This window comes from Ornithorhynchus anatinus, chromosome 7 (genome assembly GCF_004115215.2).
Source record: "Ornithorhynchus anatinus isolate Pmale09 chromosome 7, mOrnAna1.pri.v4, whole genome shotgun sequence".
In the NCBI taxonomy this organism is placed as follows: domain Eukaryota; kingdom Metazoa; phylum Chordata; class Mammalia; order Monotremata; family Ornithorhynchidae; genus Ornithorhynchus; species Ornithorhynchus anatinus.
Genome location: NC_041734.1, coordinates 13,996,737 through 14,019,273, shown reverse-complemented (window position 1 = coordinate 14,019,273; position 22,537 = coordinate 13,996,737). Strand labels below are relative to the sequence as shown.

The 22,537-nt window shown below is 44.2% G+C and overlaps 1 protein-coding gene across 3 annotated transcripts in view; it reads left to right on the top strand.

Annotated features, from left to right (window-relative positions):
* MAPRE2 (microtubule associated protein RP/EB family member 2) overlaps positions 1-22,537 on the top strand; it is a 122,073-nt gene that overhangs the window by 91,625 nt on the left and 7,911 nt on the right. For all 3 annotated transcript variants that reach the window (XM_007667463.4, XM_029068422.2, XM_001515564.5), the window contains 2 exons: positions 3,301-3,446; positions 7,084-7,297. In XM_007667463.4, the coding sequence (XP_007665653.1) occupies positions 3,301-3,446; positions 7,084-7,297 (360 nt within the window). The remainder of the gene's footprint in view (positions 1-3,300; positions 3,447-7,083; positions 7,298-22,537) is intronic.

Here is a 22,537-nt window from a genome sequence, read left to right as displayed (position 1 = left end):
AACCAATCTAGGTCTTTCTCCCTCCCCTTCTGGAGGGCAAACTGCCCAGCCCCCAGGCTGAATCCAGGCTGAATCAAGCTAGACCAGCCCTTCCCAGTGTGGCTTAGTGGAAAGAGCACGGGCTTGGAAGTCAGAGAACGTGGGCTCTAATTCCGGCTCCACCACTTCTCTGCTGTGTGTCCTTGAGCAAGTCACTTCAATCATTCATTCAATCATATTTATTGAGCGCTTACTGTTGTAGAGCACTGTATTAAGTGCTTGGAAAGTGCAATTCAGCAATAGAGACAATCCCTGCCCACAACAGGCTCACAGTCTAGAAGGGGGAGAGACAGACAACAAAACAAGTGGACAGGCATCAATAGCATCAAAATAAATAAATAGAATTATAGATATATGCACATCATTAATAAAATAAATAGAAAAATAAATATGTACAAATATCCACAAGTGGCGTGGGGAAGGGGGTAGAGCAGAGGGAGGGAGTAGGGGAGATGGGGAGGGGGGGAAGAGCAGAGGAAAAGGGGAGCTCATTCTGGGAAGGCCTCCTGGAGGAGGTGAGCTCTCAGTAGGGCTTTGAAGGAGAAAAGAGAGCTAGTTTGGCAAATGTGAGGAGGGAGGGCATTCCAGGCCAGAGGTAGGACGTGGGCCAGGGGTCGACGCAGGGACAGGTGAGAACGGGGTCCAGGGAGGAAGTTAGCGGCAGAGGAGCAGAGTGTACGGGATTGGCTGTAGGAGGGGAGAAGGGAGGTGAGGTAGGGGGCAAGGTGATGGAGAGCTTTGAAGCCAAGAGTGAGGACTCTTTGTTTCATGCATAGGTCAATTGGCAACCACTGGAGATTTTTGAGGTGGGGGGTGACGTGCCCAGAACGTTTCTGTAGAAAGATAATCTGGGCAGCAGAGTGAAGTATAAACTGAAGCAGGGAAAGACAGAACCTCATCTGAAAATGGAGTTTAGAAGTGTGAGCCCCACGTGGGAAAACCTAACTACCCTGTATCTACCCCAGCACTTAGAACATTGCTTGGCACATAGTAAGTGCTTAACAAATACCATAATTATTGTTGTTATTATTCATCCCTGACCCAAAGGAGCCCCAAGGTTCTGACTAGATCCCAAGGCCAATCCAAGTCCAATCAGAATTGGACCCCCAGCCTCTCCCCTGCTGATCACCCTGGTCGGGACCTCAACAGTAAGGCTCTCCGTGCTTCAAGCTGGTCTGTGAGTGCAAAGGGCCCACCGTTAGTTCTCTTCAGATGAGGCTCAGACTCAGAGATTAATCTCCTGTTGCTCCCTCACTCACCCACAGTCCCCATTTTGGAACTTCCCTCTCTACGCCAAGGCTTGTGCCTTCTCCACCCCAACACTGGCCAGACCTCTGGGACTGTGTCGGAAGCAGATTGGCTCAGTGGTAAGAGCACAGGCCTGGGAGTCAGAGGACCTGGGTTCTAATCTTAGCTCTGCCACTTGTCTACTCTGTGACTTGGGCAAGTCACTTAACTTCTCTGTGCCTTAGGTACCTCACCTGTAAAATGGAGATTAAGACTGTGAACACCAAGTGGGAGATGGACTGTGTCCAACCTGATTAGCTTGTATCTACCCCAGCACTTAGTACGGTGTCTGGCACATTGTAAGTGCTTAACAAACACTATAAAAAAGAGAGCGACAGCTCCCCTAAAACTATTTCTGACTTGGATGGTACCCTCCAATGTCCAATCATCCTCTGCTGAAACAAATGCTAGGTCTCAGCCGAGGATCCTTAGATGGTCCTGATCTCGGACAGAGACACCAGGCACTTCCGGGACCAAGAGAAGGGAGTGTCTCTTGCAGGGGTTGACGCCCCTGAGGCTGATTTGCGGGGAGGGCAGTGGTGAAGCTGCCAGTCCCTCACCCACTTGGCAGGAAAGATTGGGGAGGGGAGGAGGAGGCTCAGTGGTCCAACTTGGTCTACCGCTAGCAAATTCACCACATGAACTCAGAGCTGAAGGAAAAATAGAAAAACAGCTGGAAAAATGGAGTCTAAATTCCTTAATCTCCCCATCCTAGACGAGGACGAGACTCCTTTCTAGGTCTGATGATCACTATCATCTTAATTCTCAGTAAATCGATAGTATGTATCGAGCGCTTACTGTGTGCAGAACTCTGAATTAAACGTTTGGAAGAGTACAACACAACAGAGGTAGTAGACACATTTCCCTGTCCACAAGGATTTTATAGTCTAGAGGACAAGCAGGCTTGGCAGTGGTGAGAAAATAGTCTTGGCAGGCCTAAAGTTGAAGGTGCCATACTCTGTGTGTCCATTCCAGATGAACAGAACAGACACACAAAAGGGCCTTTACTTGCAGTAGAGCAGTTGCTTTGAGGTTCTGAGAGGGTAGCGAACATGCCCGTCATTTCCAGTCCCTTTAATCTTCAGCAGCAGCGCAGTGAGCTCCCGCAGCAGGATGCCATGGGCTTTGCCCCTCATGGTAACTTAGCCAACTTGTTACCCTAGAATGGAATGAAACCCAATCTTGGACTTTAGTAGCACCGATGACCCAATTGGAAGACTTCAAGCTTGTGCAATTCATGCCACCCGGAGTCATGTGATAGACTAGCTTTCCGGTTGAGGAATTTGACAACCGAAAGATGAACTATAAGCATACCCCGGGATCCAACAGTAATGCGGTTCCCCAACATGGATGTGTCGTGGGGTATGCTTTTCCATCAACTTGCCTGCAATTTATTAGATTCCCTTCGAGAACCAGACCCTACACGTAGCCAAAAATAAAGAACAGGGTGCTCTAGTCGGCTGCACTTGGGGGTGGCGTTCAAGGGGGACGGGGGCTGGCGACGGCTGGGACTGGAGCAGCGGGGAGCTGCTGTGATCGGATGGAAATGCAGCGGGTAGGCGCTGAGTGGGAATTTCACCCCTCTGTATACGTGGACTAGAAGCCGGCTTCTCTGCTTCTTCCGGGGTGTCGAGACGGCGGCGAGGCAGAAGAGGCTGCCCAAGATCTCTACTCCTACCACCCGGCACTGGGAGAAACAGGTTTCCTGTTAGAGCATTTGTGGAGCTTGAGAGAATGGCACAAGTTACCTGAGTCAGTCTTCTTTTCATTGTCCCTAAGCAATCCTTAGGGCACCCAGATTCTAGGAAGAACACCACGTGATTTCAACTGAGATGATGAAAAGGGGCCAAGCAGTTTGTGGTGTTTCTGAATTCTAGTCATGGCCATTACTTGTATTCTGTCCCGACAAATCATGTGACCGTGCCTCAGCTGGACATCTCGAGATTAACGGCAGTACTTTCTCTCCCTTTCCAGGAGCAGCCTACTGCCAGTTCATGGATATGCTGTTTCCAGGATGCATCAGTTTGAAGAAAGTAAAATTTCAAGCCAAGCTGGAGCACGAGTACATTCACAATTTTAAACTGCTGCAAGCGTCATTTAAAAGAATGAACGTGGACAAGGTAGGACACTCAACGCCTCTAAAATAGCCAGCCGACTCTCAAGAGCTGCTTTATCAGGAAAGTGCCAAAATCAATTGCCAGCTGAAAAATAGCTCATTTAGCATTTATCTTACCACCACCTCCCCCTCAGGTCTAGGGTTGTATTCGGCATCCGAGACATTATTCCTCCCTCTCGGTCAAAAACTTTGCTAGGTACAGTGTAAGTACATAGTAAGTGTTCAATAATTACAATTGAATGAATTTTAATAAAGCAAGATGGCACCCATACAGCTTTCACTTTAAATAGCTCTTGTGTTGATGAGTGCTTCTGTTGTTGTGGTTTAGCTTTGTTGGCAGCCAGAGGGCAAGGTGCTTTGGGTATTATCCATCTTGTTTTGGGATAAGGGCACCTCGTGAGTGACTCATGAGAACAGGCATCCTTCAGGTGAGTTAGAAGTGGAAGGAAAAGACATGGCTTGGGAGACAGGAGTTTGAAGCTGCAGCACTCTAAACGAGCGGCCCTGAAAGAGGCATTGAGAAATAGAACTAAAAGGCATTGGGAAGGGGCAAGCTTATTTTTAGTTTAAGTTAGAGGGCATGTTTTCTGCCAAAATCTTGACAAACTGCCCCAACCTTCCCAGGTGCACTTTCCCACTGCACAATCCTCTTCCTTACCAGAACTCTGACTCTGGTCTTCTTTACTGGGAAGAGTGAGGAGGAATGGCAAGGGTGAAACCTGTATGCGTGTGTTATCTCTGGCTTTCTGTCAATCAGTTAATCGTATTTATTGAGTGTTTACTGTGTGCAGAGCACTGTACTAAGCTCTTGGGAGAGTACAGTGTAACAGAGTTGGTCGAACCATTCCCTGACCACAAGGAGCTTACCCTCCACTTGCTAATGTTTCAGAACTGCTCCTCACCCTGAAGGCATCCATTCTGCTTTTCTTATATTCAGAGGGGCATTTTCACCTCCAGATATATTGAGTCCTGGGTTAATTAAACAGAAGCAGGTCTTGTCATCTTCAAGTTATAGTGTAAAATCCACAAGGACATTCACCACATATCCAGTGTATTTATTTAAACATTAAAAGATAAATTATTCATACTAACATTTCTTGTACAGTCTCTGGTGGACTGAGAATGAAGAGCCAAATCCTGAAGTCTAAGATTCCAAAAGTGTATATTTGATTTTCCACTTAGTTTAAAAAAGACTTCATAGAGGAGATGGTGGGATCTCCTTTTTGTTCTGTCCTATCATGTCTTCATCTTAAGCTTAACTTGAGTTTTGTTTTACCTATTTAAAGAACATCTTAAAAAACAGGTCACTGAAAATTACTCTTTTAATGGAAAATCTGAAATGCTTCAGGTGCTTTATATTTCTAAAATGTCCTTTCATTAACATGCCAAAAGCCTGATATCGTCATTTTTAATTGGTATTGATTCGGTGTCAGATTCTAAAATTTTATAGGCACATCAGTTGTTGAAATTTCTAAGCGTTGTAAAAGGATTTAGCTGCGAAGCCCTGTCATCTTTTAAAACAATGGGATGTGGAATGTGAGCACCAAGTATGTGGATGTGAAAGTTTCTATTTGAATATGGATGCTGTGTTAAGTTAGGTTGCAGAGTGTCAGACGCAATAGAGTGAAGCACAGGGAGTTGGTTAGCTTGAGAGAAGTGAAGGGGATAGTGGGAGAAAAAAATGAGCTGATGGAGCTCCTTAAAGCCAGTGGTCGAGAGTTTCTGCTTGAGGCAGAGAAGAATGGATCCATAATTTAAGGTTTTTGAACAGTGAAGAGACATGTGCAGAGCTATATTAAAAAATGACCTGGGCCTCAGAGTGAATTATAGGCTAGAGACAGGAAGACAAGTGAGAAGGCTGATAGAGTATTTGGGTCAGAATGTGACAAGGGCTTGGACAAGTACTGTGCTTTTGGATGGAGATCAATCAATCATTGATATTTATTCAGTGCTTTTTATGTTCTGAGCACAGTACTGTGTGCTTGGGAGGGTACAGTGCAACATACTTAGCAGACCCGTTCCCTGCCCAGAAGGAAACATGGAGGAGGAAACCTGACATTTAATGACAGACTGAATGGGAGAACTAAACCAAAGTGAGGCGTCAAGAACAACGACAAGGTTGTGGGGTTCAGAGTCAGGGAGGATGGTGGTGTTGGCACCTGTGGTGGGAAAATTAGGTGGAGGAGTAGATTTGGGAGGCAAGTTCAGCCCTAGACATATTGAGCTTAAGGTGCAGGCAGGAGGACATTCATTCATTGTCATATTTATTGAACACTTACTATGTGCAGAGCACTGTACTAAGTTCTTGGAAAGTACAGTTCGGCAACAGATGGAGACAATCCCTACCCAACAACGGGCTCACAGGACATCCACTTGGAGACATCATAGAGGCAAGAGGAAGTTTGAGGTTATTGCAGAGGAAGTTGCAATCTTCTCCTCTCTCTTCAGCTTCTTCTGAAAATAAAATCCATTTACCAATAAATATCCCAACAGTTTGACGTATTTTATATTGGCTTCACCCAATTAGAGGATCTCTTTGATCAGTAAGATCCCTCTTGATGGATGGCCTGGTTCGGGAAGCGTCATCTGAAATCCCCTACTCTAGACTGTGAGCTGGTTGTGGGCAGGGACTGTCTCCCTCTATTACTGTATTGTATTATTGTGCTTTCCCAAGTGTTTAGTGCAGTGCTCTGCACACAGTGAGTCCTCAATAAATACGATCAAGTGAATGAATTATGCCAGGAGTTGAAAAGTAGCAGGGTTCTGTAACAATTGTCAGGTTTTCTCATGTGAATCAGCTATTCAAAAATAATTAATAATTGTTGTATGTGTTAAGTGTTTACTATGTGTCAACCACTGTTCTAAGTGCTGGGAAAGATGATGATAATAATAATTATGGTATTTGTTAAGTGCTTACTATGTGCCAAGCACTGTTCTAAGCACTGAGGGAGATACCAGGTAATCAGGTTGTCCCATCTGGGGCTCACAGTCTTAGTCCCCATTTTCAGATGGGTTAACAGGCACAGAGAGGTTGTGGCTTGCCCAAAGTCACACAGCAGACAAGTGGCTGAGCTGGGTTTAGAACCCACATCCTCTGACTCCCAAGCTCGTGCTCTTTCCATAGAGCCAAGCTTCCTCTCTAAATCTTCTCTAAGATACTAGATGATTGTCCGACACATTCCTGTCTCACACAGGGCTAACAATCGAAGTTGGAGAGAGAACAGGTATTGAATCTCCATTTTACAGATAAGGTAACTGAGACACAGAGAAGTTAAGTGGCTTGCCCAAGATCACACAGCAGGCATGTGGCAGAGAAAGGTTTAGAACCCAGGTCCTCGGACTCTCAGGCCAATGCTCTTTCCAGCAAGTCATGCTGCTCCTCAGTTGGAGACTCAGCTGTTAGGTTTTCATTGAGCACTACTCCCAGAGGATAAAGCAGAGTTACAAGTAGCTTCATAGTAAAGTACAGTCTCTTAAAAGCCCCAATAAAGAGAAAAAAACTATAATCACAAATGCCCAAAGTGGTGATATTGGTACTGCCTTGGCAGGTAATGAACTCCATCACTGGGAAAAGAACTGCAAAGATCCATATATTCACATGCCAACATTACTACTGAATCACTTGTGATTGAAATTTGCAGGTCATTCCTGTGGAGAAGCTAGTGAAAGGACGCTTCCAGGACAACTTGGACTTTATCCAGTGGTTTAAGAAATTCTACGACGCGAACTACGATGGGAAGGAGTACGATCCGGTCGAGGCTCGACAAGGCCAAGATGCAATTCCTCCGCCAGACCCTGGGGAACAGATTTTCAACTTGCCCAAAAAATCTCATCATGCAAATTCCCCCACAGCAGGTATTGTGGAATGTTGACAGGATTTCATTACAGGGCTCGGCTTACCCAAAGCAGAACTCTTTTGTGTTTGAGGTTGACTCCATTCTTTGTGATGGACTGTTTAGGCTCCTTTTGACCTGTGTCCCAGGAAGTCCAGCCTTATGCAGTTGGTCTGAGTAGTTGCATTTATCTCCATCACTAGTTGCATTTAAACCATCTGCAGTAGCTTCCCTAAATAGTGATGTTTACAGCCTGTCTGGGGCTGAAGGTAAATGATCACAACCAATCTTGATTTCAGCCAGTAGGCAGAGGTGGATTTTTTTTTCCCCTCCTATCTTTCCGGGAAAGTTCTAGCACAGCCTGTTTGACTGGATCTTTTCCAGTGCTTAAGTGCCTGACTCCAGAAGTTGAACTGATTTATTTTTAAATACGCACACCATCCAAGCCCTATTCTCTTGCAAAAAGATCAAACAGATATTTCCTGTAAAGGTATCACTAACTTTTTCAGTCTAAGTAAATATTGATCAGGGGTCAGAAAATTTCATCCTCCTCCCTGCACTTGTTTATTAATGGTGTGATGGGTGATCTCCCTCTGATAGAAGGACTTTTTCTGTAGCATGAGGAGAGCTGAATAGCTGGGAGCAGAGGGATGGTCTACGTTTGGGTATTTTTTCACATGGGTATAATGCAGCTGTACCCCTATCTGGGAATTTGTGAATTCTCTTGGGACTTATGAGAAAGTTCAGCAAGACAGTTGGAATGAGGAAGGGGTTTCAAGCTGCTGGCTGATGCTGGAGGACCCCTCCCCCACTGAGGCCCCCAACCTGTCTGTTTCTATATGAATGTTATTGTTTCTTATTCATGAGTGAAGCCTCCAGGCTCTTTAAATAGGCACTTTCCTTGTTCTCTCTCCCTAAATCCGGGGTTAGCCGCTCTCCCAGGTACTTGCCAAGCGGGATATGGAGTCTGTTGGAGGGAGCAAAGCTCTCTGGGATATATATAAATATAGCCCTCAATCAATCAATGAGTCGTATTAGTTGAGTGCTTATTGGTAGACTGGGGGAAGGGGAGGAGACATATTCACATAAATAATTTACAGATAAAGCTTTCTGGGATCTATAGTCCTAAATGGCAGAATTACTTATGTGTTTTTATCCCCAGATTGCTTGGAGCACAGCCAGGCTGCAGTTGGTCCTTGCCTTGGCTCCTTCCTTTTGATTGCTTTGATGTCTCATCACCTCCCCCAGTAACATCATTATCACATCATTCTGACTCTGCCTGCCAGACTAAATCCCTTTCACTGACATAGACTCTTCTCAGCATGACCATTATACCTTTGTATTTGGGGAGGGAGGGAGGGAGGGAGGGAGGGAGGGAGGGAGAGCCTTGAAGTCTTCATGGAACTACATGTGACTATGAATAATAATAATGGTATTTAAGTGCTTACTATGTGCCAAGCACTATTCTAAGCATTGGAGCACTGTTCTAAGCTGGGTAGGAGCACTTGTTTAAAGGTTTTGCTGTTTTAAACTGTAGTCTCCTTCATTCTGCTTTGAATTCTGAAGAAGCTACTGCATTTGAGTCTCTCTTTCAGAATTGAGTTTTCGAATCTAGGGTTTCTGATTTACTTTGATTTCTTCCCATTTCCTTTGCAAAATGGGATTCTTTATCTGCTTGTATTTGTTGTAATAATACATTGAGCCAGCGGTAACTGGGAACACAAATATCTATCACAATTTAGGAATTAAGCTGTTGAAAACCAGTGACAAAGTTGGCAAGAGTTTGAGAGGGAGGGTCTCCTCCCCTTCTCTCCCTCCACACCCACCCCCTTCCTTCATTCTCTTTTCACATGCACTAATTGGTGAGGGCCAAGATGAAATTTAGGGTTTGTGGGTCCAGATTCTTAAATTCCTATTGATCAGAGAATGTTGATCAATTTAGGTTAGGGAGTTTGGTGGGTCTGGTCTAGCCATAGGCTAGATGCCCCGGGGGCCTACTGGTTGGAGATGAGAACTAGAAGGGGGAGACAGACAACAAAACAAAACAAGTAGATGGATGGAGTCTATAGTGGCGGTGCTGGTGTTTGTTGGTGGCTTTGCCTCTCTCTTTGAGGGCTAAATTAGACTAAGGGATACTACTGCTGTGTTTTCTTCACTGAGCCTCCACAGGGCTGGGGTGGTTAGAGCTTGGGGTAGGGAGGGTAAAGAGGGACTACAAGACTGGGAGGAACTGAAAGGACCCCACAGAATGTTGCTAGGCTTCGGGGTGTGGACTGATGGAGTTTGAGGAGGCTAGAAGCTAGGCTGAGGTTGAAATGCAACCAGAATATAGCTCCATTTTTAGTATTAGGGAGCAAAGTCATTGTTAATTGTTTTTTTATCTGGAAGAATTAAGGAACAAGTGGCATAGAGGTTGAGGGGGAAATCACACTAATGTCCAACCCAAGGTGTCAGTTAAACTGGGTTCAAAGCAGTAGTTGCCATAGAATGAACATTCTTAAAATTCTTGTATCAATGTTTAGTTGAAAGATGGTCAGGCATAACTAGTAGCAGCGGAAGCATTTAAGGTGCCATGAAGTCTTAGTCTCTCCAGTCATTCCTGAGAAGAGTCTCTTGGGATGGTTAGGTGAGAATGGCACAGATTAGCCAAGAAGTGATCTTCCACAAGTGGAAGCTTTTTGGTATTGATAAAGTGATGTCATTCCCGAGCATGTCATCAGCAAGCCAAGAATATGGCCCAGAAGATTAAGAAGGAGTTGTGTAGGATATGCACCCTGTCTCTGCCATTCCTTGTATGTACTGTGCCTTCAGGGGAGGGAACATGTCTGTTAATTCTGTTGTACTGTACTCTCCCAAGCGCTTAGTACAGTGCTCTGCACATAGTAAGTGCTCAATAAATATGATTGATTGATGGGCTGATCTTCAGTCTTCTCTGTACACTGTAAGCCCTTTTTAAAATTTTTTTAATGGTGTTTACTATGCTCTTTCTATGTGCCAGACACTGTTCTAAAGTTCTGGGGTAGATTCAAGCTATTCAGGCTGGACACAGTCCTGGTTCCACATGGGGCTCACAGTCTTAATCCTCATTTTACAGAGGAAGTAATTGAGGAATAGAGAAGTTGTGACTTGCCCAAGGTTTCACAGCAGTTCAGTGGCAGAGCTAGGATTAGAACCCAGTTCCTGTGACCCCCAGGCCTGCACTTTTTCCACTAGGTCACACTGCTTCCCTCTTTGTGGGGAAGGATTGCATTTATTAACTCTGTTGTATTGTACATTCCCAACCACTTTGTACAGGGCTCTTCACACAGTAAGCACCCAAGAAATACCATTGATTGATTAATTCATTAGTACAAAGACCTTTTATAGGCCAAGTATTCAAGGGCCAACCACCTTAAGGTTGGGCAAATACTTGAGTCAAAGGAAAGAGAGCCATTCTTGCCTACTGGGAGAACATTACAAAGACCTTCTCAACTGTGACCCAACTGTTGAGAACAACATATTTAACTCCAATTGGCCGTCCCAAGTTATCAAAGAAAACCCTGTTAAGATACCAGCTTTTGATGGTGTGAGAAAGTTACTAAGCATTTAAATTTGGAGCTGTTGTTAATGCCCACTGAAATATTTAAACCAGAAGAGAAAGAGGTTACATCCTAGCTCCATGCTTTTATCCTAAAGACTGAGTGGATTAAGACCTTAGGGATGTGATGAATGAATAGTGTTCAGAAAAGGAGATTAATCTGATTGTAGGAATTACAGATGCATTACATTCCACTCATACCAACATTGCATAAGTATGGACCACCAATTCTCTCTTCTGAGGAGTTCTCTCAGGATTCTTAGGACTTGGTCTGGATTTAGAATGATTTTCATTGCTCACCAGCTACAAGAAGCCATTCCTTCAATCGTATTTATTGAGCACTTACTATGTGCAAAGCACTGTACTGGGTGCTTGGGAGACTACAGTATAACAGACACATTCCTGCCCTCAACAAGCTCACAGACTAGAGGGGGAGACAGATATTAATATAAATAAATAAATTACAGCTATATATGTGTGCTGTGGGGATGGGAGGGAGGATGAATAAAGGAGCACATAAGAGTGGCCCTGAAGGGAGTGGGAGAAGAGGAGAGGAAGGCTTAGTCAGGGAAGGCTTCTTGGAGGAGCTTGGAGTACATTGAAGGCTTCTTCAATGTCCCAAATAACTCAAATAACCCCATTATATGACCCTCCTGGATATCAGAAAGCCTCTGACTCCTTCGGTTGTAAAGGTATCTTCTGAAATACTGCTGCTGACCAAAATTTGCAACTGTTATTTTTCCCCGTAGGTGCAAGCGGTGGTCCTTAATAAAGGGTGCAATACAGATTCCCTCAAGAGTAAGGCACTTAGGAAAAATAATTTTTTTCTACGTTGCTGCATCTGATTTCTAATGCAGACTTTGTAGTATTATCAAATTACCAAGTGAAAGAACATTCGTACATTTTCAGGTAGCTCGGAACTCAAACTATGGCTCATTCAGTTGCGATTATTGGACTTAAAAATGCTAATAGCATAATGTGTGCCTCTACAGCAGCAATGTGGGAAACTATAGAAAAGGGGAATAGAAGAATCTTTGAGACACCACAAAACTTTAAACAATATGGCAGAAGCAGTGTGGCCTAGTGGAAAGATCTTGGGCTTAGATGTCAGGAGACCTGAGTTCTAATGCCAGGACTGCCACTTCCCTGCTTTGTAACTTTGAACAAGTCACTTCTGGGTGCCTATTTCCTCAGCTGTAAAATGGGGATTAAATACCTTTTATCCTTCCCCCTTAGATTGTTGGGTAGTGCCTGACCTGATTTTTTCCTGTCTTCTCCCAGGGCTTAGTCAGTTCTTGCCACCTGGAAGCACTTAACAAATCCCACAATTATTATTATTAGAACTGTGGACAGTTGGGAGATAGCAGGAAGCAGGTCCACCTGGCAACCAGCAATTAGAAGTGGGGTGATTGATTTTGAAATGAGGAGACCACCAGAGGCCAAAATGAAAAAGGTATCAGGGGCTGTAGGTAGGTAACATATTTGACAGGGCTGCAAGGGACAGGCTGTCAATGCACACCGTGTGAAAGTGATGGCCAAAGGTCAGTCTTTTTGTTCACACCCTTTCCCCGGATAAAAAATCTCTCAGATGGAAGCCTCATATTTGAACCCTGAAGGCAGCAGAGTGATTTAGTGGTAATTGCCAAAGATGTGTGGAACAAGGATGAAAATTTCTTCCTCTGGGGACCAGCAGGCCTCTCCCTTTTTTTCTTGCCAGTTGGTCACCTGCCAGGTCTCAGGCTTCATGCTTCCAGAATTGTGCCTTTTCTTCTCCTGACTTCATCTGCTAATTCAGCCTCCTATGTGACAAAGCTCAGCTCATCTTCAGAAAAAGCTTGTTAAAGTTGCCAAAGGCAACACGTTTGAGGAGGAGAGGTTCATTCTTTTAGCTCTGTGGGAATCTGTGATGTCTGTGTCTGCTGTAGGATGGCTGTACATTAGTGGAACCAGTACTTTCCAGCCTGCCACAAAACACAGACTGCTCGATTCTAGAATCCATTAAACACCCTGCAGATGATTTAACGGTAATGCAGTCATGGTTTGCCAAAAAAAGTCTGTCCCCCCTTGGGTGGATAGTAATGTAATGCTCTCTGAAAGATGTGCTTCTTCCTGATCGTGGCGCACTAATGTAACCAGGCTCCAAAGTTTGTGTGTGTGTAAAGGATATGCGTGCACACACACTTTGTACATTCTGTTTCTGTGAGAGGATGCCAGATTTCTCCAGCTGTCCAGAACATTTAGAACATTATCTTCCTTAGTTCCAGCGGAGCTGCGACAGTGATGCAGTCACTCTTCTGGGATGAGGACATTTGAAATGAAGATTTAGCCTGTGAGGAAGTGGATGTTTTACATGTTTTGATCTAGAATGTGCATGGGATGTTTTAATATAAAGCAGATGTCTATTAATGACACTCGGGTAAGCTGGTGGTGTTTACAGGTTGTAGATTTGAGTTAAGTTTCCTAGTCGAAGCCTTTTTTATAGGATTTGATAAACGCTTACTATGTTCCAAGCTTTGTTCTAAGCACTGGGGTAGATTCAAGTTAATCCGACCAGATACAGTCCCTGTATCACATGGGACTCGGAATCTAAGTAAGAGGGAGAACAGGTATTGATCTCCATTTTGCAGTTAAGGAAACTGAGGTGCAGAGAATTTACGGCAACTTGCCCGAGGTCACACAGCACACAAGTGGCGGAGCTGGGATTAGAACCCAGGCCCTCTGGCTCCCATGCTCGTGCTTTATCCACTAGGCCATGCTACTTCCTGGCTTTGTGTTATGAATTACTAAATTAACCAAGCAAGTTCCAAATTATCATTCGTATGGCAACTGTAGCATGCACACACTGCATATGCATATGACATTTTAAATTAAAGTCATGCATGGATCAAGCAGTGTGGCTCATTTAGAGTTTACTGGGAAATATAATGCTGAGCTCACTCTTTATCCCTTTAGACCTTGTGCCTTTCAGCAGAAATAGTTTAGTGAAATAGACTGGTACACTATTGATTTTGTTTAAGACCACAGAAATGAAGCAGATAAGCCCCAAAATACAACGGAGCGAGGTATGAGAGCAGCAGGAATTCTTTTTAATACAGTTCATCCTGATTTTTCTGAATCACTTTAGCATTTATCATGAAATGAAAAATTGAGCATGTGATCTCTTAAGCATTTAAAACTTTTGGGGCCTCTAGAGTTGTTCAGACAACAACAAAGGTCTGCTGTGCCCAAGGACCTAAATTTCAACACTTCTATATCACAGCACATGGAAGAGATAGGAGGGTTGAAGATAGGTGGGCCTTAAACACCACAGTCTCTGGGAGGGGCAGATCTTGTAAAGTCTCAGGAATCCGCACATGGTTCCCACCTAAGCCAACTACGGAGGCTCTGTTAGGCTGATACTTGGCTGCTTATTCATGCATTCTTCATCTCTGAACCAATGTAATTCCCACTTAGCAAAGTGCACACATATCCGAGGATAATGTGCCAATTCAGCTTGTCGTTCTAAATATTTGCATTATTTGAAAGTAAACACTTCTCTCAAATATGATTTTATTTTGCAAATCACAGTGGTCAAAAATCTGGATTTTTTTTTCCTCTGAGTTCAATCTCAGTGCTTAATTGTTTGGTTTGCAAATCCAGTATGATTCCTCCATATGCCCGTGCACTAAGCCTGGGGAGAAAGGAGAGCATCTGAATAGCAAGGAAATAATGCTGCCTCCAAGAGCTACTGCTGCAGTGTGCTTCTGTGTTGCATGAAGTTGATTTCTCCTTTCCTTACTCAATCACTAAAACTGGGAAACTTCCTGGAAACATGAGTCAGATTGCCAGCGGTGTAGAAATTGAAAGCACTGCCCAAGTCTGGACTGCAAAAGTCACCTGCAGTTTCGTTGGAACTCCCAATTTATTTTTGACAGCATAGAAACGCATAATAGTGTTTGTTGCCTCTGTATTTTAATATGCCTTTTCTTCAGAGCAGCTCAGAATGATTTCTAGGTGTTTCCTTTGAATGCTGTAGCATTCCCATGCCTGAGGTAGGAGCCAGCCAAGAGACTGAGACCATAAGGACCTGCCTGGGGTCACACAGTAGGTCAGCGGCACAGGCTTCAGGCCTTCTGATTCCCAGTCTCTTCTACATGCCAAATTGCACCAATTGCTGATTTGTGGTCCATAGGATTTCAAACTAACATTACTTACAAAAGAGCTGCTTATCTCCAGAATTAAGGCACTCGGCCAAAATAAATCTATATTTATCCATATTGAATTCTGTTTGGTCCCAAAGTATTCTCTGGCCAGTAACATCAAGCCTATACCCAATGGTCCTAGAACACAGTGACCATGTTCTTTCAGAACGCTGTGTTAAAGAAAATTTGAATTTTTGTACTCCCACTGGGCCCAACACCATACTGTATCCAAACAGACGCACGTTGGAAGAATGTGATCTAGCCACAACTCAAAGTGAAAAGACACATTCTGGCAGGACCCATTCTACTTGGAAAGTTAGTCATCAATGGTATCCTTGTATCTTGATAGGCGGTCTCCATGACCCCAGAAATTTAGCCTTCTGATGATTATTAATTTCATCCCGTTGGGTAGCTACATCTCTACATCTGGCTGTATGATTCCCCGCAGTATAGAAAGAACGACATGTCTTCTGGCCAGAGAATCTCCACCTGCTCGGTCAACCCGAATCTCAACCTGGGTTGCCCATCGGCCAGCGTAACCCTTGCCCTTCCCAGGCAGCACCTGGGAAGGAAAGTGGGAGGGGATTCGGGACCCAAGAACCTTCCCTGATTTGAATGGTGTTCTAATCCAGGCTCCACCATTTATCTGCTGCGTGACCTAGAACAGGTCACTTCACTTCTCTGTGCCTCAGTTCCATCATCTGCAAAATGGAGATTCAGTACCTGAACTTGGACAAGTCAGATTATTCTGGTATTTGTTAAACTCTCACTCTGCGTCCAGCACCGTTCTAAGCACGGGGGTAGATACAAGTTTGCATGCCGATTTGCTGTTGAAGTTAGTGGCACAGTTGACTTGAAGTTGATCAGACCTAGCCCTTTGATTTGTTGTCCTCTTCCTTCATCACCACAAGCATTTAGATAAAATAAGCAGGAAATAAATTAGCTTGGTGGCTGAACTGTTGTGAGGAGTGACCCTCCTGCTCATGCGTGTAATGGGAGGGGAAGATGGTTGGCAAGTCGGCCCAGGAGAGAGAAACCAGCCCGGCAGTAGAGAGGGACCTAATTCCCAGAGAATAATCTCCTGTGCCCTTCTCCTTGGGCTTTCTTCCTGCAGAAAAGAAGGCAGTGTGGATTTTCAGTGTGGTTGCTCAGGGGCTAGTGAATTTCCTTTTATTTTTTTAAACCCTGGCCCCAAGTACTGGTCCTTCCTATCAGGAATCCCGCTTCTCCCATGAAGACCGCTCCTTTCCAAGGTTTGAACGGCATCTTAAAAATTTTGGGGTTCATATGTTTTTCTTTGCCTAGATGGGGCCCTATGCCAGCAGTGTGATGACACCCAGGGAAGCGTTGTCACAGCAACGCCTGCCTGGCACTAGTCACATTCTGTTGGCCTGCTCAGTGGTGCTCAGATCTTTTTGACTGCTCTTCATCAGAACCACTGCATTTCCCCCTTGCCACAGTAAACAGTCCACAGATGTGCAGACAAAATGATTTTTGGCATAGAAATGTGACTGCCGATGGTCTGTTTTTTTTTTCCCCTCTCCCACTTCTAATGCTCTGTGGAGAAAAATTGAGGATTCGGATTAGGAATGCCCACATCAATATTTCAAGGCTACCTGAAGGGCTCCAGAGCCAGAATAGTAAAACAGTTACCCAATGTGTGCAAAGAGATAGAAATGCGAAACTGTGGAAAACCTCTCTAGATTGAGGAATATTAGGACCTTTTCCCTTTGAAGTGTTCTCTGAAACCAGGGTGACTCAAACGATGCCTGGAAAATACTGGCGGCGGGTCACGTGATGGCTAAAAATAAGCACATCCTCTACAGCAGGGAAAATAACCAGGGCAGAATTAACTGGGGACGCGAATGTTAGCGGAGGCAGAAAATGCTGCCTGAGGGCTACTTGTGCCCAAGCGGGTGGTCTTTATATAACGCTTTAAAAAGGGAGGTTGGTTGGACTCTGCTCTCCGGATGCAGTGGGCCCAGCCCGGCCACAGGACATTTGCTCTGTTCCTATCTCATGTAATGATCAGTGAGATTCTGTGTAACTTCCGTCCTCTTCCGGGGCCAAAGCCGTTCACTGCAACTTTCACTAACCATTTAGAGATGGATCCAGGAATGCCAGATTATTAAGAGAAAACTGTATGATCTGAAGGTTCTTATGAGAAGCTGTTCTTTTTCTGTCTCTCTCTCCTGTTTCTTTACACGTGTTTTAGTGATTCTTTTTCCCCACAACATGGATGGTGGAGTTAGTGTACTGTAATAGGTCAACATGAAATCCTGACAGACCTTCATCTTGTGGTCTGCTATGGTTTTATATATGGAAGAAGCCACTGACCATTTCAGGCTTACTCTGAATCTGTAATAGTCTTTATTAGAAAATGGCTGTAGCCTCAAAAAAAAAATCAGTGAAATGTTGCAATTTCCATGCATTACAGATTCAACTGCCTTGGTTTTGTAATGTCTAGAAGTAGCAGAGGAACATTGGCTTTTTTTCATTAATAGCAATTGCAATTGATCTAAACACATGAGAAGGAAATTAAGGGTTGTTTACTATTGGGCTGTAATAGCGAAATAGATTGACATGCTTCTTTAGAGAATTATAGCGTGCTGTGGTGTGGAGCAGTAGAGAGCTATCCAAGCTGCTTGCAAGGACTGACGTAAAAGTAGTGTAGAGAATAGGCAGTCTAACTCTGTCCAGCCAAGCACTAAGAAAGAATATGGTAAATGGTATTAAGTGCTTATTATGTGCCAAACTTGCTTAAGTGCAGCTGGTAATTTCAGGTAATCCAATCTATGGAGGAGGGAAAACGGGTATTTCATTCTCCATTTACAGGTGAGGAAACTGACACTCGGAAGTTAAGTGACTTGCCCAGAGGCACGCAATAAACAAGAGGCTGAGCCAGAATTAGAACACAGGTCTCCAGACTCCTGATCCTGGGCTTTTTCTACTAGGTTAAGTTAATGACTTTCCAGAGGAAGAAGGCCTGTGGGTCAGCTCTGCACTTCAACCCTAATTCCAGAACGATAGACTAGGTTAGTCTCAATCAATTGTATTTTCTTACTAGCGCTTACTGTGCAGTGCAGTGTACAAAGCAGATAGGGGAGTACAGTATGACTGAGTTGGTAGACAGGTTTTCCAACAGAGTTGGTAGACTTGCTCTCTTGAGACGCCCATGCTCAGATCTCTCTAATTAAAAATCCCAGGATCCAGATCCATTACTTGGGGTCATCTAGGACAAGGGAGATTTTGCCCAGGGTCAATCTGATCTAGAGAATAGGGCAAAACAAAAATGTAGGCCTCCTTTTTTAGTTATCGTGGCTAGAGGAAATAGCATGAATGGAGAAGAATCTTTCTGCAAGGCAGACGTAGTCTACGGAAGGAATAGGTGGGAGTTATTTTTTTTAGCAATTGGGACGGTTTGGATACCAGAGGGAGTGTGTAGTGACGTGCAAGTGAGTTAACCTTTAGTTTTTTGAGGCCTCACCTCACAAAGCTGAAACAAAGATTCCATAAAATGACTTTCTTTGGCCTCAGCTTGGTCTTGATTGGAGCAGTGTTTTTCCCATGCTTCTATGTAGAAGATGGGAAAAGGTTGAGAAGGAGACAAGTTTTCACAAGAAAGTGTCATAAAGGGAGAACAGTTAGGAGAGCTTCAGAGCAAATTCTTGCATTATTCCAGGGTGACCACCAAATTCCACACCTTCTACAGAATCAGAGTTTGTTGTACAGTGGTTTAGAGGTAGGGGTCAGGTGCTATTGATAAAGAACAAATAGAGTTGCCTGGATAAAGTGTGCTTTTGCTGTGGTCCTTGTCAGCAATAATAATTTCCCCCCTTTAGTTCCATTGTTTGTGAGTTTGGCAGAAGAAATATTGACCATGGGCAATGAATTCTTAAATCCCATGTAGAATCTCAACCAGGAGGGAGCAAGCTGAGTAAAATGTTTCTATGTATTTCATCGTTCTGAATTCACATGGACCTCATATGACCAGAACATCGTAGCATTTTCCATAAACCTTAAGCAAGCTACTAATTATTGACATTGACTACAACAAAGCCTTCCCAAGGCAGTGAATCAGACCGTTCTTTGCTTTTAGAAGCATGGTCATGAGGTTCTGGGAGCGCTATTTAGGCAGGAGGTATCGGAAACATCAGTCAAGTACAGCATTCACTGATACTGCATAGCAGATTCATATTCTAGTCACACAAAAAAATATGAGATTTATCAATGTTCATGAAGAATTGTATATTCCTTTTTATTTGGCTGCTGAAGCTTCCTTTCTGAAAAGGAAAGCTTAAGGTAGGCGGGGTGGGGGAAGGCTCGAGGGGAAAGTTGTTAGTCATAGAACAAGAGGAACACTAATTATATTTTCGGGGCATTGACAAGTGCAGCCTGGAAAAGTCTTATAATGTTTTAAAGCTGTTTGAGCAGATCTGTATCACACTGCAGCAACAAAAATAGCAGCCCCAAATTAAAACAGTCAATATGTGAATTTTCACATTGGAACTGCTAGGGAGAAGTGATAGGGATATGTAACCAAGTGAAAGTAATCTGCCTGGAAGCTCAGGAGAGTAGGAGAGACAGCTAATGAGGACTGGGGTATTTAAAATTGCTGACCCAAATATCTTGGGTCCAAACCTCTGTGCAGCTAATATACCTTCAGTCATCTCTCTCCTCTTCCACTGTGACCCAGCCCACACACTTTGCTTCTCTACCACCGGTTTCCTTGGTATGCCCTGATCCTATCTCTCGCCATTGAGCTCCTGCTCGCATGCCCTCCCTCCTTCCTGGAAATCCCTTCCCCTTTTACCATAGGCAGACCATTGCTCTCCCTATCTTCAGAGCCCTCCTAAAATCACATCTCCTCCAGGAAGCTTTCCCTGACTAACTTCTCATCTCCCCACCTATTTCCCTCGCCATTGGTGAACTTGAGTCCTTGCCCCGTAAGTACTTATGGTAATAATAATATAAGATAATAATTGTGGTATTTGTTAAGTGCCTACTATGCATCAAGCACTGTACTAAGCACTGGGGTGGATACAAGCAAATCGGGCTGGACAGAGTCCCTGTCCCACATGGGGCTCACAGTCTTCATCCCCATTTTATAGATGAGGGAACTAAGGCCCAGTGAAGTGACTTGCCTAAGGTCATATAGCAGACAAGCGGGGGAGCTGGGATTAGAACCCAGGACCTTCTGACTCCCATGTCCATGTTTTATCCATTAAGCAATGCTATTTCTCTGGTACTCAACCCCTTCCCTCCTTCCCTCCCTCCCTCCCCCCATGTACACACACAGCATTTTTATGGTATTCCTTAAGTTCATACTATATGCTAGGCATTGTATTAAGTGCTGAGGTAGGATATAAGATAATCGGGTTGGACACAGTCCATGTCCCATCTGGGACTCACAGTCTTAATTCCCATTTTATTGAAGAGGTAACTGAAGCACAGATAAGTTAAGTGATGTGCCCAAGGACACACAACAGACAAGTTGCGGAGTCAGGATTAGAACTCAGGTCCTCTGACTCCCAGGCCCGTGCTGTATCATTAGGCCATGCTGCTTCTCATTTAGGTATAAAGCTTTATCGATGACTTCCCTTTCCTGTAATTTATTCAATGTTTTTTCCTCCCCTGCTAGATTGTAAACTCCTTGACGGCAGGGAGCTTACTCTATTAAACTCTCCCAAGTGCTTAATGCACTTGGATCTGTGATCTTGGGCATTTGATATTCTCCCCACTCCCAACCCTGCAGCACTTCTTTTATGATATTTGTTAAGCACTTATTGTGTGCCAGGCACTGTACTGAGCGCTGGGGTAGATACAAGCAAATCAGGTTGAACACAGTCCCTGTCCCGGATGGGACGTACAGTCTTAATCCCTATTTTATACATGAGGAAACCCAGGCACAGAGAAGTTTAGTGACTTGCCCAAGGTCACACAGAGCAGGGATTAGAACCTAGGTCCTTTTGACTTCCAGGCCCATGCTTTATCCACTAGACCTACCTGCTTCTTCAAGTACATGTCACTTAAGTACATATCTTTAAATTATGTATTATAAATTATATTAATGTCAGTTTCCCCCCCAGACTGTAATGTAAACTCATTATGGGCTGCGGTAGGGAACATATCTGCTAATTCTGTTGTGTTGTGTTGTACTATGTGCTTTGCACATAGTAGGCGCTCAACAGATACCATTGATTGATTGATTACAGTGCTGTGCACAGAATAAGTGCTCAATAAACACTATTGACCTTAGAGTTGTATTTAACCCATGGAAGAGTCTCTGATGACAATACTCATTAGCCAGATGATGAGGAAATATGGGGGTCTTAGTTTCAAGTAATAATGTTGGTATTTGTTAAGCGCATACTATGTGCCGAGCACTGTTCTAAGCGCTGGGGTAGACATAGGGGAATCAGGTTGTCCCACGTGGGGCTCACAGTCTTAATCCCCATTTTACAGATGAGGGAACTGAGGCACAGAGAAGTTAAGTGACTTGCCCACAGTCACACAGCCGACAAGTGACAGAGCTGGGATTCGAACTCATGAGCCCTGACTCCAAAGCCCGTGCTCTTTCCACTGAGCCACACTGCTTCAAGTGTGTTTCTCCCTCTAGACTTTAAGCCCTTTGTGGGCAGGGATCGCTTCTACCAACTCTATTACATTGTACTTTCCCAGCTGCTTAGCACTGCTCTGCACGCAGGAAGCGTTCAGTAAGTACCATCAAATGACTGATTGCTTATAACTGGTGGATTGGCCGGCTTTTGTGATCAACTGCTAAAACTGTGAAAAGGTCTTTTGGAATTGGTATTAAGAACATTCCAGCAAAATGGGAGTTGTGGATGCAATTGTGTCTACCACTATCACCCTCTCATCCTCTTCTTCAGGAGTATTTTTTGAGACGGGACCTCTGGTGTCCAGAGTGCTATTCTCAGGGTCTGTGCTAGCATTTTGGTGGTCCCGAGAAAATCTGCAATTTGCAGTCCTGATCAGGACTGCTTCCAGAGGGACTGCAACTCTCAAGGTCCACGGTCCTTTTCCCCGTGCTTAGTCTCAGGAATGTCATACTTCTATGTGATTTTGCTTCCCCCTACCCACTCCCTCATTGTAGCCTGCCTTCAGGAAGATGATGAAAGTGAAGAAGTTCCTTGGCACTGGAAAGTCTGTGTTTCTTAACAGGGCAGATGTAAATAAGTATAGCTGGCTCGAGACTGAAATAGAGTTGGTACTCTGAGGATAGGGTTCCAAGTGACGGAAAAACGGGTGATGAGGTGGTGAGGGAGTGCCATCTTCCTTGTTCTGTATTCTGAGGAGGAGAATGTGAACATAAATGGGGAGTGCCCCATCTCTTCCTAGGAATTCAACGTCCTCTTCCAGTTCGCATGTTGTGAGAACCCTGGAGAGCATTTGACTTTAAAAAATTAAATTTCTCCTTCAGTTATTTTTCTGCAGGCCTTTTCTCTCACTTGTCATCCGTTGATTCATAAAAAATGAATAAACT